This window comes from Saccopteryx leptura, chromosome 4, assembly GCF_036850995.1.
Source record: "Saccopteryx leptura isolate mSacLep1 chromosome 4, mSacLep1_pri_phased_curated, whole genome shotgun sequence".
In the NCBI taxonomy this organism is placed as follows: Eukaryota; Metazoa; Chordata; class Mammalia; order Chiroptera; family Emballonuridae; genus Saccopteryx; species Saccopteryx leptura.
The window spans coordinates 211,660,925-211,677,125 of NC_089506.1; the positions used below are offsets into that span (position 1 = coordinate 211,660,925).

The 16,201-nt window shown below is 42.6% G+C and overlaps 1 protein-coding gene across 1 annotated transcript in view; it reads left to right on the forward strand.

Annotated features, from left to right (window-relative positions):
- Window positions 1-16,201, forward strand: part of ADCY9 (adenylate cyclase 9) — a 157,125-nt gene that overhangs the window by 104,877 nt on the left and 36,047 nt on the right. Inside the window, exon 3 of the mRNA XM_066382709.1 lies at window positions 8,946-9,136. Coding sequence (XP_066238806.1) covers window positions 8,946-9,136 — 191 coding nt within the window. The remainder of the gene's footprint in view (window positions 1-8,945; window positions 9,137-16,201) is intronic.

The window sequence follows — 16,201 nt, forward strand, 5'->3', positions numbered from 1 at the left end:
TCTTCTGTGTGATGTCATTCCATGTTCTCATTTAATGAATAACATTTTATTAGCTGTTAGTCTATTTTAGTTCCCAACACCTTTTCTTCTAGATCTCGTTTTAGATCCTCTTCTGACTATTTAAACTCTGTTATATTATAATATTCCAAGGTAGTTTTCATAGACCTTCGTTTTTCTTTTGTTTCATAAAACTAACTGTAAAAACCTTTTGTCACTTCTGAATATCCTGTTGGCAACATAGAGCTAAATTAATGGAATTCGCTCTTTCTCTAGGTGTGTGTCATCACCTATTTATTGTCCTCACATTCACTGCCCTCTTCTACTCTCTTGCTTAATTTTTGCTCTTGTACATAGAAGAGCATTGCTTCATGCCCTTGAATTTTTTTTTCATTGATTTGAGAGAGAAGCATCAACTTGTTGTGCCACTTAGTTCTATTTAGTTGTGCACTCATTGGTTGCTTCTTGTATGTGCCCTGACTGGAGATTGAACACACGATCTTTTTTTTTTTTTTTTTCTACAGAGACAGAGTCAGAGAGAGGGATAGATAGGGACAGACAGACAAGAACGGGGAGAGATGAGAAGCATCAATCATTAGTTTTCGTTGGGACATCTTAGTTGTTCATTGATTGCTTTCTCATATGTGCCTTGACCGCGGGCCTTCAGCAGACCAAGTAACCCCTTGCTCAAGCCAGTGACCTTGGGTCCAAGCTGGTGAGTTGTTGTTTTTTTTCTTTTTGCTCAAGCCAGATGAGCCCGCGCTCCAGCTGGCGACCTTGGGGTCTCGAACCTGGGTCCTCCGCATCCCAGTCCGATGCTCTATCCACTGTGCCACTGCCTGGTCAGGCTTTTTTTTTTTTTTTTTTTAAGATATTTATTTATTCATTTGAGAGAGGAGAGAGACAGGGGGGAGGAGCAGAAGCATCAACTCCCATATGTGCCTTGACCAGTTAAGCCCAGGGTTTTGAACTGGCGACCTCAGTGTTCCAGGTCAACACTTTATCCACTGCGCCACCACAGGTCGGGCCCTTAAACCCATGATCTTGGTGGGCCAGGATGATGCTCTCTTCACTGAGCCACCCAGCCAGGGCTACTTTATGCTCTTTCTCCACTTTCTTTGAGTTAGTTCTGAGTATTCCTGACGACTCTCTAAGGTAAAGCACTGTTTTTTCCTTTTGCATTTCCCTCTTTATGTGCATCATCTCATATATTCCTCATAATATTCCTTTAAGATAATATTATTGTTACTAGTATTTTCTTCCTTTTTTAAAAGTGTTTATTGATATTTAGAGAGAAGACGGGGGAGAGAGAGAAAAAGAGAGACAGGAACATCAATCTGTTCCTGTATGTGCCCTGACCGGGGATTGAAACAGCAACCTCTGTGCTTCGGGACAATGCACTAACCAACTGAGCTATCTGGCCAGGGCAGTATTTCCATTTTATAGATGAAGGAACTGAAGCCGTGTGTTTAAGTCACAGTTTTCATCTGCACCCAGTTTCTGAAATTGGAGTGCTCTTTTTTCTTATCCATTTCTTTCAACACTTAGTCCAGGTCATAACCCTCAGTAAATGCTCAATAAATATTTAATTTGTTGGATAAGTGAACAAGTGGAATGAGCGAATGAATGAATAATATGCTACCTGGCAGGCTGTTCATGGGTATGCCAAATGTTATCTTTCAAAGATTTTGTTTCTGTAGTCTTTGTGAAGGCCCATAGTATTAAATCATAATTCAGGAGTTGTTTTAGAGGCAGGAGAAATGAGTATCTCAAGTTTGTTACCCCTGGACTCTCATGATGTTAATACTCAGTAACACAGCACTTAGCAGGGTAGCATTTATTAATGCCAAGTATAGAAGATAAGAAGAAGACAGGGCATAGGAACATGGCCACTAAGTGGCCCAGCCACTCATATTTGGCCATGACAGCAGCATATTTACCCATTACTGGTAGAGTTAGGGAGCTGAGTGCAGAAAAATACCCATTTAAGTATCAGAATGGAGAGAGAGGGAGAGAGAGCAAAAGAGAGAAGTGTGTCTTCAAAGAGTTTGTTTTGTTCAGCTAAAGTTTGAGTCAAAATCAGGTTAAATATCCACCTTTGTTACTTTTACCTGCTTGGTTGGATCTGTCTCATATTTTATTGCTTGGGGCTTCATTTTTTAGGAAAAGGTTAAGTTTCACCACCAGCCATTTGCTGTAGGAACTTGTGATTTATTGTCAAGTGTTGGGACAACCAGGATGAATCAGTTCTTGTGATTAGTACTTTTATGTAGGAGTAGAAAGGACTTAGACCCATCCAGGGTGTTTTAATGTCAACAGGTGAAAACAAACATTTCTTTAACCAAAACTTTTGGTCTTCTTAAGCCAGAGTAATAGATAATTATGAAATACCTTATCATATAATTTTGTAGGCCTTGGGTTATTTGGTAGATTAAGAGTACTTTTAATCTTTATTTTTCTTATTGACTGACTAGCTTTTAGTTGAAATAATCCTCATGCTACTCAGCCATTACAGGTCTAGTTATGAGGAAGACTGCAATACAAAGTGAAGTAACTGTTTAGAATGTGTACAAACTAGCCCAGTCTGGTTGCCTCCCTTCTGTTTATTGTTCCAAATCACTGGTGCTGCAAGCTTTTGTGCGTTTGTTATGTTCTGCTGCTGGTTCACAAGGTTGTGTCTCCAAATGCTCTTTTCTTCCTGATTGATCAGTTTCCTGACTGTCCATCAAATGCTCTTTCTGTTGCTTAACAGTCAGGTCCTTGCTTCTTGGTGACTGAGGATATCTCACTCCAAAACAGACATCTCACAGAAAAAGACCATGATATAGAAATGAGGCCAGAGTAGTCTTTCTTTTCCAAACTAGACTGTAGCATTCACTCAAATTACACTCAGTTCATCAAGACTAAGCACCAGTTGTGTGTAAGGCACAGTTTCTGTCCTAAAAGAATTGATAATATACTTAAGAAAGTTTAAGAATGTTAAAGCACATCATTATCCTTGAAACAAGCAGCCAGAGACAAGGTCCTCCACCAGACAGGAGCCCAGTGGGAACCGGGTAACCCCATCCCTCAGCCTCTGTAAAGTTAAGCTAATAAAAGGCATAAATGCTGGTGAGGTTCAAAATCTATGACCAGGAAGGAATATAAGAAATCTCATTAATTGTTCCTGTTTGTTTACATTATAGTTAAAAAAATAAATCATTTAGCTGCCTTATTTTGACCTTCTGCTCCTAAAGAACCATTCTTATGAACTTGGACCCTGGATCCATGTGTGTGGTTACTCATTAAATTTGTATCTCATATAAACTCTCTTGACTTAGACTTGATAAGGCTGGAACTTAGTCACTCAGACCTAATACATTTTCTGGGTATTTCACATTGGCAGCTAAGCTCTGCTTTACTTTATCGTGATGATGTTCCTCTAGTTTTGGCAAAAGCTTTCATTTTAAATTTAGCTTTATATCAAAGCATAAATAAAAAGATAATTTGTTCATCACTTTTGCTTGCCATGGATACATGTGTACATTCAACCTTCGGAACACTAGCTGTATTGTGTTATCAGTACAAGTTGGTCATTGGGGACTTGCTAAAGAAAAATTCAAGTTAGAAACAAATTTGGAGCAATTTTTTTTTTTTTTTTTTTTTTTACAGAGACAGAGAGAGAATCAGAGTGAGGGATAGACAGGGACAGACAGACAGGAACGGAGAGATGAGAAGCATCAATCATTAGTTTTTGTTGTGCATTGCGACACCTTAGTTGTTCATTGATTGCTTTCTCATATGTGCCTTGACCGCGGGCCTTCAGCAGACCGAGTAACCCCTTGCTCAAGCCAGCGACCTTGGGTCCAAGCTGGTGAATTTTTGCTCAGACCAGATGAGCCCATGCTCAAGCTGGCGACCTCGGGGTCTCGAACCTGGGTCTTCCACATCCCAGTCCGACGCTCTATTCACTGTGCCACCGCCTGGTCAGGCTAGCTTTCATTTCTTTTTTTTTTTTTTTTTTTTGTATTTTTCTGAAGTTGGAAATGGGGAGGCAGTCAGACTCCTGCATGCGCCCGACCGGGATCCACCCGGCATGCCCACCAGGGGGCGATGCTCTGCCCATCTTGGGGCGTCGCTCTGCCACAATCAGAGCCATTCTAGCGCCTGAGGCAGAGGCCACAGAGTCATCCTTAGCGCCCGGGCAAACTTTGCTCCAATAGAGCCTTGGCTGTGGGAGGGGAAGAGAGAGACAGAGAGGAAGGAGAGGGGGAGGGGTGGAGAAGCAGATGGGCGCTTCTCCTGTGTGCCCTGGCCGGGAATCGAACCTGGGACTCCTGCACGCCAGGCCGATGCTCTACCATTGAGCCAACCTGCCAGGGCTTGGAGCAATTATTGACTTAACCATTTTGCATATGCTTTTGTGCTAGAAGGAACATGAAAAAGATTCCAATGATAAGCAGATCAAGCATCCACATTGCTAGTAATAGCTAATGTTACTGAGTTCTTGCTATGGGCCAGTCACTGTTGTCAAGCTTTCATGTGTGTTAATTATTTAATCCTCACATAAGCTGTGTGGGTTGAGTCCTGTTCTTAGCCTCACCTCACGATGAGGAAACCAAGATGCAGAGCACCTGGGGTATCTCACTCCAGGTCATGCATGAGATAGTAGAGCCTGAATCCGAGACTGCTTTGCAGAAGCCATTTGCCCTTACCTCTCTCTCCAGGACCTGGTGTAGAAGCATTGCTGTCACCACCACATTTGAGAGAATAGGTTCCTGTTCCCACCATTAACTTCTTGACTCCCATGTTCCCTACCTAACTCCTGCCCACCCACTGTGACTGACAGTTCTACAGCTCCTTGGTCTTTCCTAAGCCTTGTGCATGCTCACCACTCTTCCCACCCTCCCCATTGTCACTAGCATGAAGGCTCTGGGAGCTGGTCTACATGGAACCTGCATAGCCGCAGGCCATCTCTAGCCATTCCCCACACACATTCTCTGTTCCAGCCACATTAAGCTTGCTTCTGTCCTTCAACTCTGCCTGCCGAAAACTCCCTTTCTGCAGGGCCTGTTCACGTACTGTTAGAGTGGCACCCGTGGCCTGATGACAGCTGCCCCAGCCTCTGGTCCTGCTGGCTTTCATTGGGCTGACCTCTTTGTATTTCAGCTCCTAGTTTGGAGGGCACTTCATCCAGGAGGCCTTCCCTCCCCTTTAAGATTTGCAAGGTGCTTCCCTCCTGTGCTTTCCAGAGCACCTCATTTCCTCATCCTGCCTGCTGTCTGGATCCCTCTTCAGGTGAGAGCCCATATAGGTAGAGGTCATGGCCAATGTGTTCTAGCTTGTTCTCCCAGCATTCATCACAGTATATGGTAAACAGGAGGCGCTTAATAAGTGATGAATGAGCAACAACTTGTGGTCACAGTTCATAATAGTAACAATAAACCTGAGGGATATGCTTCCCAAGGCAGCATCAGAGCTTGCAGTTGCAGAGCTGGGCGCTGTTGCTGCCCCTCCCTGGTGGTGGGCACGCTCCAGCTTTGACATGCTGGCTTCACCATCATCCATGTCTCAGTGGGACTCAGGCTGCTGCTCCTCAGGTCTGCTGGCTCCGTCTTTTCTCCACTTTAGCTGTTACACCTCCAGGAAAGTCCTCCTTCACTGGCTCCTGCGGTCTGGAGCTGCACAGGGACAGGATAGGCTGTTACCTGACCAGGAACGCTTCCCAGGCTTGAGAGCTGAGGGCAGGGCCTCTCTGGATTCCCTGGCTTCACGCTTCAAGACCGTCCTTACCCACAGAGAGCAGCAGTTTCGACTAGGGCAGCCCCAAGCCAGTGGCATCTCACAGGTCAGGACAGCTGCAGACAATGGAAGCCTCTCTTCAGTGGCAGCTTCTCACCCTCTGCACTCAAAAATGTCCTTCCACCTTCTGGTCTCTCAATGGCCCTTTGCAGTGGCAGTGGGTGCTGCCTCAGGCATGCCTCCCCACTCTCTGCTGGGCCACATGCCTGCCATACTCGGCAGTCAGGGGAGAGACCATTAGAGCAGCTTCAGGGACCAGCCTTTTCGTACACTTCTCTGATGAACCAGGAATAAGCCTGCCAGGCCAGAGACTCTAAGGCCAGAAATGGGACTTTTTTCTGGTTAGCCCACAAAGGTTGTGTTTTTCAGCTCTCCCAATGTGAAGCAACAAAATCAATTCAGTGTTGTTTGTAACAAGAGTGAGAAATTCATATGATGTCTCTTTTACACTTCAGTTATATTCTAGTTCATGTTTCCAATTTAAGATTATGCATGTAATTAGTTATAATGTGTTTGATCCTATACGTAAATTGGGTTGTGTATTTTTTTTTTTTTTTGAAAACGAAAATTCAAGACCTTAGTTGAAAATGAGTATGTAACTATCTTCTTTGGAGTCAATTAGTATCTAAAATCATTTAACTGGTCTTTATTCCCACCTGGGATTTGGCTATTCTCAAGGACGTCTCTAGGTGTCTTAAGGACTCTTGCCAAATTCTCAGAAAGTTGACTTTAAAACATATACCATATAGTATTTTTGTGAGAGAGGAGATGAACAAAGATTGATGAAATGGTGGTATAATTATGAAATTGTTAAGGATTATTGATTAAGTAACCCCTAAATTATTTGATTAATTAATTTGGAAGCATTTATTAAATATGTACCGAGCATAAGAAACTGGTCAGATCAGTAGTGTAGACACATCACCTCTTGTTCAAGTCTTTCCATGATGGGTTTGCATTACTACCTGATGATGGCGCTTTAACTCTCCAGGAAAGGCCCCTGTTTTGTTCTTGGTTTTATTCTCCACATATGTAGAACATACACCAGGCCTAAAATAAACTTATTGAATAAATTACATTCTCACCCCCTTCAAAACATATGTAATCTGTTTAAATTCCAGTAAGGACTAAGAATGGATTTATTTAAATAAGCTTTATTTCTTTTTCAGAAATTCATTGAGTTCGGTCTGGAAAAGTTCCTCTTCCTCATTATTTCCCCAGCAGATAGTTCTTAATACCCAGAGCAGAGACCTACATGCCTGTTACAGCTGCTTAACAGTTTAGCATACATTAGTGTGTTATTTCAACCTTTAATGAAAATTGTATAGATGTAGGTTAATTGTTCATTTAAGCAACTGATTTTTTCCCCTTTTTTTCTTCTTTTCCAAGTGATAGAAGGGGAGACAGATACAGACTCCTGCATGTGCCCTAACCGGGATCCACTGGCAACCCCCGTCTGGGGCCGATGCTCTACCCATCTGGGGCCATGTTTGCAACTGAGCTATTTTTAGCGCTTGAGAGGGAGGCTCCACAGAGTCATCCTCAGTGCCCAGGGCTGATATACTCAAAAGAACCTAGCCATGGCTGTGAGAGAGGAAAAGAGAGAGAGAGGGAGAAATGGGAGGGATGGAGAAGCAGATGGTCACTTCCCTGACTGGGAATTGAACCCAGGACATCCACATGCTGGGCTGACACTCTACCATTGAGCTAACCAGCCAGGGCCACCAACTGTTTTTTTATTTTTAAAATTAAAATTTAATTTAATTATTATTATTATTATCTGTATTTTTTTCTAAGTTAGAAGCAGGGAGGCAGTCAGACTCCCGCATGTGCCCGACGAGGATTCACCCGCATGCCCACCAGGGGGCAATGCTCTGCCCATATGGAGTGTTGCTCCACTGCAATTGGAGCCATTCTAGCGCCTGAGGTGGAGGCCATGGAGCCATCCTCAGTGCCCGGGTCAACTTTGCTCCAATGGAGCGTTGGCTGCAGGCGAGGAAGAGAGAGACAGAGGGGAAGGAGAGAGGGAAGGGTAGAAAAGCTGATGGGCACCTCTCCTGTATGCTCTGACCAGAAATCAAACCCGGGACTTGCACATGCCAGGCTGATGCTCTACCGCTGAGCCAAGTGGCCAGGGCCCCAACTGTCTTTTTTTTTTGTATCTTTCTGAAGCTGGAAACGGGGAGGCAGTCAGACTCCCGCATGTGCCCGACCGAGATCCACCCGGCACACCCACCAGGGGGCGATGCTCTGCCCATCTGGGGCGTCGCTCTGTTGCGACCAGAGCCACTCTAGCGCCTGAGACAAAGGCCATGGAGCCATCCCCAGCGCCCAGGCCATCTTTACAACAATGGAGCCTCGGCTGCAGGAGGGGAAGAGAGAGACAGAGAGGAAGGAAAGGGGAAGGGGTGGAGAAGCAGATGGGCATTTCTCCTGTGTGCCCTGGCTGGGAATTGAACCTGGGACTCCTGCACGCCAGGCCGACGCTCTACCACTGAGCCAACCGGCCAGGGCCCCAACTGTCTTTTTTAAATGAGGAAAAAATGAGGATTTTGTGAAGGTAAAATTTACATAGACTGCAGCTGAACAAAGATTGAATATTCTTACTATGAATGTTTGGATCCAACAGAAAACATACACTTGATAAATTTGCATCAGGGGAGGTTTTAATTACCCCTATTGGTGTATATTATGGTCTCACTTTTCATGGTAGTTTTGCAACCCGTGACATAGGTAAAATGGTCCATACTCTAGATGACCCTTACAACTAGCCCTACCATTATATGTGTCAGTGACTGGTATTGAGAGATGAAAAGACACCCAAGAAATGTGGAGGGTTCATCAACATTCACCTCGGTTGCTGTCACAAAGAGGTCACATGGCCCTTTCAAGGAGGAATTTTTAATGTTCGTTCTGGCACCAAAGGTAAAACGTGCAGCCATCATTTACAGAAAGCATAATGTGAGTAAATGGTGTCATCTTGGAGACAAATGTGCCCGAGGCTGCACATCTCTGAAAAGATGGAAGTTGGTAGTAAAATATGACATATTCACATTTTTACTTTACTTTCAACTTTTCAGGAGCAGGTCCTGCACAGAGAGCAAGATGGAGCTGCATTTCAATCGACAGTAGTTTCAACCTGTGCTGACTGTAATTTTTATCCATAGGTTTGAAGACATACCTGATAGCGGGTCAGAGAGCGAAGGAGTCTCATTGCAGCTGTTCAGAGGCCGTGCTTTCTGGCTTTGAGGCCATTGACGGCTCACGGGTGTCCTCGGGCCCTAGGGGACAGGGGACAGCATCGCCAGGGAGTGTCAGTGACTTGGCGCAGACTGTCAAAACCTTTGATAACCTTAAGGTTAGTTTTTTTTTTCCTACTTCTAAAACTTTATATTAATTCTACAGTAGAACATGTAAAATAATAAACAGCCTTCGAGCCTGTTGCAGATTACTTGGAATGCCCTTCAGTTTGGTTTTGTGATTTTTTTAATGTAGTATAAAAGAAGCAGTATTTTGCATTTTTAATATCTTTTCTTTTTTGACATTCTGCACCTCCATTTTCTTTCTACACTACATAAAGATGCTCTCACTTGAGTTGTTATTTCCTTTGCGAACTGTGATTGTTTTTGGGGGGATTTCTAAAAGCTCATGATAAATGATAGTAAAGGTGATTCTCCTGGCGTCTTGCTGGAGAGCTAGTTGGTATCTTATTTCAGAGACCACTTTCTCAAGTATTTCTGTGTCTCCTAAAAACCAGTGTTTTGTAATTATTTTAAATTTTGTTGGTGTGGCTGAACCTTATAACATAGCTAACTGAAGGAGTACAGGCTTGCCAAGAACATTATAGTATTTTGTTATTGAAACAGAGATGGCCTGGCAGCTGTCAAGAAGTACCCATTTCTGTCATAATGAACTACTAAGGGATTAATGTGATAGACCTCGGGCCTTGAAGTCAGTCTAGTTTATGAGCTGTTCCTCAGCTTTCACATTTGATTTAGTTCCCCCACTTGTACCTCTTGTTTATTTTTACAGTTTAAATATTTACCATTTCTATTTTTTTTAAAGAGACAGTTAAAGTACATATTCACTTCACTGTTTTATGCTCTCAATGCCTCAATAATATATTGGTCAGGATGATGGCCAGTGGTCATGGCTTTAATCCAGTAGGTTCCTTCTTATCCACATTCATTAACAGACTTGAAAACTAGCTATATTGGTATTTAAGCTTAACAGGCATCATAATGTGGCAGTCAGGGGGGTATCCTGATTATTTCTCTGTGTCAGAATCCATAGGACCTATCACCAGTTTCTTTGTGTAATTATTGCATTCAGGGCTATTGACAGCAGCATATATCATTTTCATTGTGTGCTTTGTAAACTTAGTGCAGGGTTTCTCAGCCTCAACACTATCAAGATTTAAACATTAAATTTTGTTGGTGTGGCTAAACCTTATGACGTAGCTAACTGAAGGAGTGCAGGCTTGCCAAGAACATTATAGTATCTTGTTATTGGAACAGAGATTGGGGCCAGATAACTGTGGTGGGGGGCTGTCCTGTTGCACCCGTGAGATGTTGAGCAGCATCCCTGGCTTCTGCCCACTAGGTCCCAGGAGCTCTTCTCCTCCCATTGTGACAACCAGGATTGTCTCCAGCCATCGCCCAGTGTCCCCTGAGCAGGTGGGGGGGTAAAATCACCCCAGGTTTAGAACCAGTGGGGTAGGTACTAGATCTTGTCTTTCTAGTACTCTGGCTCATGTGTAACAGCTAGTGTATCTGAAACTTCCTTGATGCCTGTGCACGTTTGAGACATCCTGTTTGCTGGGCTGATGTTTTGTAGCAGTCCGCAAGGAGCTCTGGGGCATTGACTGTCACTGAGCGTGGCAGGAAGAATCATGTTGGGGAGGATCACAAAAACATAACTTTCCAAGTACAGTTTCATTATCTGGAGAGAAACAGTTTCCTCCAGGCTTCAAACTGAGCAGTATTTAAGTAGAGAAATATAGCTCAAAGCCAGAAATAAATGATTTCTTGTGTTTGCTGCCATTTTTAGAGTTTGTATATGTAAGTGTCTATCCATTAGGGAGTGCAGTTGGTGACTTCACTTAAAAAAAATCTGGATGGACAAAACTATTTAGTGTACTCTATTTCCTTGTATAAATTTTCCAAATAATCATTGAAAGTTTTCTGAAAATCTGGTGATCTATTAAGTTGACCATGTTTACCAAAGGAATTTGAGCAAAAAAGGATCTTTATGTCCCTCCCAGAAGGGTTAGATGAATTGGATCTTGAAGTATAGTTTCTGGGATATTTTGATGGTGTTAGGGTGGGGGGTATCATAGGACATCCGAGATTAGGACTGTCCCAGAAAGTTAGAATGACAGCTGGAGTGTAAGGAACAAGAAGAGCTAGAAGACCTGGTCTCTTCTCCAGGCTTCGTCACTTTGGGAAGTCCTCGCCACAGTCTTGCCTTCTCTGCTTCTGGTGCCCATGGTGAGGATCTGAGAGCACTTTATAAATTATAAGCACCGGGTAACTGAGTGACTTGTTACGAGCTAGCAGCCTAAACTGAGGTCTGCTTTATAGGTTATATAGATTGTAATTCGACATACAAGACCTTCCCTCAACTAACAGTTTTTGAACAACAGAAATGTAAAGTACTAGTTGCTTGCTCATACATTCTTTGTTTAGGGGGGTTTTCCTCTAAACTTTTCAGTGCCACATACATGTGTCATTGGCCTTATATTGTCTGTACTATGGTTAGCTCTTCTTATTAGCTGGAATCCAGGATCTGTTGACTCTTCCTGTCACCAGCCTTTAATCTTTGTTACTGTTGTCACCTCCTCCAGCCAGAGTTAGCTCCCAAGGAGAACTGTCATAGACCACACATTTTCCTCCTATCCTGGTATTATAAGGCAGTGTTTCCCCCACGTTCCCTTGAGCAGTATTTTCTTTGGGTGTAAGTAGGTGTCAAGTATAGAAAAAGGGTTCTGTGGTCAGGGTAAATTTGGGAAGTTCCAGGTTAAACTGCACTGAAAATGGTTTTTTGCTGCAGGACTTCTCAGAGCCTTTAGTATGCTAATATGCAGACTTAGGTCTCTGGAGAGGGATGGAGTATGCAGCATTATCAGCCCTTTTTGACCTTAGATTTCTTTTTTTCAAGCTGCACCTTTTGGGGGAATGTTTGTCTAGTAGAAGGAATTTCATGCAAGAACCAAGAAATTAGAGAAAAAGTGTTCAGTAAATATTCATCAAATGAACACATGCATATCTCGGTCCTGTTGTTCCTCTTACCTGCAGTGCTCATCACTTCCCTTCTCCTAAAAACTCTTCTTTTTCTTTTACGGTTCATCTTCATTACAGTTTTCTATGGCTTCTCTACCTAATAATGCTATAATATTATAGCTGTGATGTACACAATCTTCAGTATTTGCTGATGTCTCTTATGAGCCTTCTGTGAGCTCTTCGAATGGAGGCAGGGCCCATGTATTAAAAAAAAATTTACATTTTCCTCAAGTGTCCAGCACAGTGTCTGGCATACAGTAGATAATTATAACTTTCTTTTGGCTTAAATTTTTAATTCTTTTTTTTTTAATTTATTTTATTTTTTTATACAGGGACAGAGATAGAGTCAGAGAAAGGGATAGATAGGGACAGACAGACAGGAACGGAGAGAGATGAGAAGCATCAATCATCAGTTTTTTGTTTTGACACCTTAGTTGTTCATTGATTGCTTTCTCACATGTGCGTTGACCGCAGGCCTTCAGCAGACCGAGTAACCCCTCGCTTGAGCTAGCGACCTTGGGTCCAAGCTGGTGAGCTTTTTTTTTTTTTTTGCTCAAGCCAGATGAGCCCACACTCAAGCTGGCGACCTCAGGGTCTTGAACCTGGGTCGTCCGCATCCCAGTCCGACGCTCTATCCACTGCACCACCACCTGGTCAGGCTTTTTTTTTTTTTAGTTTTTAATTGCTTTAATGTATTTTGGGGAAAAAACTTATTCTTACATATAGTTTGGTCACAGAAACCAAGTAACATTACAGTTTCTGTTCAGAAATTTATAATTCTTAAATGACACACGGGGAGATAGAACTCTACAGAGATAGCCTGAGAGGAACTGAACTGTGAAGCCTGAGCAGAACTAAGTAAAACCAAGGTAATGTCTAGGAAGCATTTGTTTTCCCTTGTAGCACATGTGTGTTTGTAAGATTTCTCAGTTCATAGCTAGAGAGTTCTAACCTAATATTTCATAAAATAGTCTGAGTACTGTAATGACCTAACAAAAAAATTTAGTCATGCCAAAGGACAAGGGCTTTTGTTGTAAGGTTGTAGGTGAGTGAGAACCCAAGCATTGGCTTCTTGAGTGCCTATCAGTGAGGTTTTCATCAGGAAGCCGGCACTGCATAATGGGGTGCTGTGGAGGGCACTGCTGGTGCCATCGCACTCAGCTCTCTGAGCCAGGGCTTCCAAAGATAGCCCTGCGGTTTGGGGTGGAGGCAAGAATCAAGAACAGAGCTTAGGCCTGACTGGGCAGTGGCGCAGTGGATAGAGTGTCGGACTGGGATGCAGAAGACCCAGGTTCGAGACCCCGAGGTCACCAGTTTGAGCGCGGGCTTATCTGGTTTGAGCAAAAGCTCACCAGCTTGAGCCCAAGGTCGCTGGCTTGAGCAAGGGGTTACTCGGTCTGCTGTAGGCCAGCGGTCAAGGCACGTATGAGAAAGCAATCAATGAACAATTAAGATGTTGCAACGCGCAACAAAAAACTAATGATTGATGTTTCTCATCTCTTTGTTCCTGTCTGTCTGTCACTGTCTATCTCTCTCTCTGACTCTGTCTTTGTAAAAAAAAAAAAAAGAAAAGAAAAGAACAGAGCTTAGGAAGGAGATAAGGGCTACATGTCACAGTCACAGAAGGCGGCTTTAGTTCCATGGGAAGGGCCAGAACTCAAAATCAAGGATTGTTCTCAAAGACTTGGCTTTGGGACTGCAAGCAAATCACTTAACTTCTCTAAGTCACAGTGAAATAGTGATGACAAGGAAGTCTCTTAGGGTTGTTGTGAAGATTAACTGAAGTAATGTCCATGGATGCTAGGTTTGTAGTAGATGTAGTAGATGCAGTTAACACCAGGACTTGCATTCACTCACTCCATGGGCAGTGACCACAGTAGGTGTAAAGAAGCACAGGAGGAGACATAGATACTGTGTTGATTTGTCCACAATGAGTCATTGACTGTCTTGGGAAGGTCTTGCCCTCTCTGCTTGTTCTCACTTGAGGGAGGTTCTTCTGTTATTGCCCTTGGTCATTGCTGTGGAGCATGTAACCATGTCACAAATGTATAATTGGAGCATGGACACCTGGCCTGTTTAGTGCGACCTCAGCTCTGCAGTGGTGGTCTGCTGCTCATTTGTCATGAAGCTGCAGGAGATAGAGGAAACAACACATACCAGTAACAGTTGTTTCTCTGATGTTTCTGTGAGGAACCAAGAAATGAAAACCAAAGATATGGATGGCTTCTTTTCTCCCTTTCCCTCCCTCCCTCCCTCCCTTCCTTTCCTTCCTTCCTCCCTCCCTCTCTTTCTTTTCTTATCTATTCTTTTCTTTTCATCACATTAGTCCTCATCAGTGAACCATGTGAGCTGTGACAGCATCTTAGTTCATCTCTGGAAGCCCTCGCTAGAAATGCACCAGCTTGGCTATCATTGTAAGTTTACTTTAATCTATTACACAGAACCCCAGGGCTGTGTTCTCACAGGCAGAAAGTTTCTGTGTGTTATGACTAGTCTCTAGTGAGGCAGATGGTATGAATTTGTCCACCTGGGACGATTCAGAGAGGACCTGTCCTGTTTCAAAAGGGTTATACTTTTCCTTTGAGGCCACTAGCCCCAGGGACCATTCTTCTGTGACAGTCACTATGACTTTCTTAATGACTCTAAGTAAATGATCACTTCTTTTTATCTCCTTGTTATTTGTATTATTTGTATATAAAATCATTTGTGTGTAAAATGATGAATAGGCTCAGCCGGCTCAGTTTGAGGAAGTAGAAGACTTCTACTTTTAATTCATTAGAGAAATAGAAGAGGCAGTAGATCTCTTTCTCTCTCTCTCTCTCTCTCTCTTTCTTTCTCTCTCTATATGTGTGTATATATATACACACACATACGCATATATAGTTTAGAAATTAAATACTTATTATAAATGATGGTCTGAATTGATAGTGGGTATGGTTGAACAATTCTGTGAATGTACTTAAAACCATTGAATTACTTATATTAATTGTACAATACATTAATTATATCTCAATAAAGCTGTTATAGTAGTAAATAGTAGTCTGACAGCTGGTTTTGAAATATAGATGTAAAGTAAGCTTTTTTAAAAAGGACTTTTCAAGTTTTATCTATAATTTAGTTGTGTGTATGTGTTTCCTTTAATAAGGAGAAACTACATCACATAGACATTAACAGCTCTTCCTTACAGAAGAATTTTATCTAATAGATGTATAGGAATGAGTGGAAGAAAATCCTCATTAGAACATTGCAGTAATAATTGCCGCTGGCAAGATCCATCAGTGAACTCTAAAATTAGTGTGTATAAGTTTAAGGAGAAACAGGAAATTTGTGTAGCCTCCAAGCATCTCCCCAGATATTTTTTATTATAAAGAGAAGATAGTAACATGCAGTGGAAACCTGGCAGGCCCCTACCACCAGATGCTAAAGGCATCATGGTTGATAATACTAGTGGTCTCTTGTGCCCCTGGGGTGGGGTGCTGAGAAGGGCACATCACCTCTGTGGAGTTCTCTCCCAACCCTAAACTCAGTCAACTTGTGTGAGAGCATCAGACAAATTCAAATTCAAAGGCAGTCTATAAAATACTTGACCAGGACACTTCAAAAGTGACAAGGTCATCGAAGGCAAAGAAAGACCGAGGACCTGCCACAGACTGGAGGAAACTAAGGAGAAAGAAGAACTAAATACAGTGTGGGATCCCAGGTCAGAAACAGGACCTTAGGGAAAAACTGAAACAGTGAATAAAGTCTGTAGTTATGGAACACTGGGAATGTAGATAACAAGTCCAGCATCATTTAGTGGATAGTATCAGGTAGTGAAGTATTGGACATAAATGAAATTTCTCAAACTATGAAATACTTTCTTTTTTGACTTTTTGGTGGAATATTTCCACAACATGGTAACACTATTCTTGCCTTATCAGCCTCCGTTATTAAATGCAGTAGCCATTTAGGACTCAGGAATCTGGGCAGGGTTCTGTGATTCTCTACTCCATGCCTTTGAGATCCTGTGCCTGATTTTCACAGGTTTTTGTTTTGTTTGGGTTTTGCCTCCAGTATTCCCAGGCTGTTCGCTTCCCGTTCTTAGAGCCTTCCTTTCTCTGTAACAATTACAGCTTCTCTTTTCCTCTAATATTTTGCTTCTA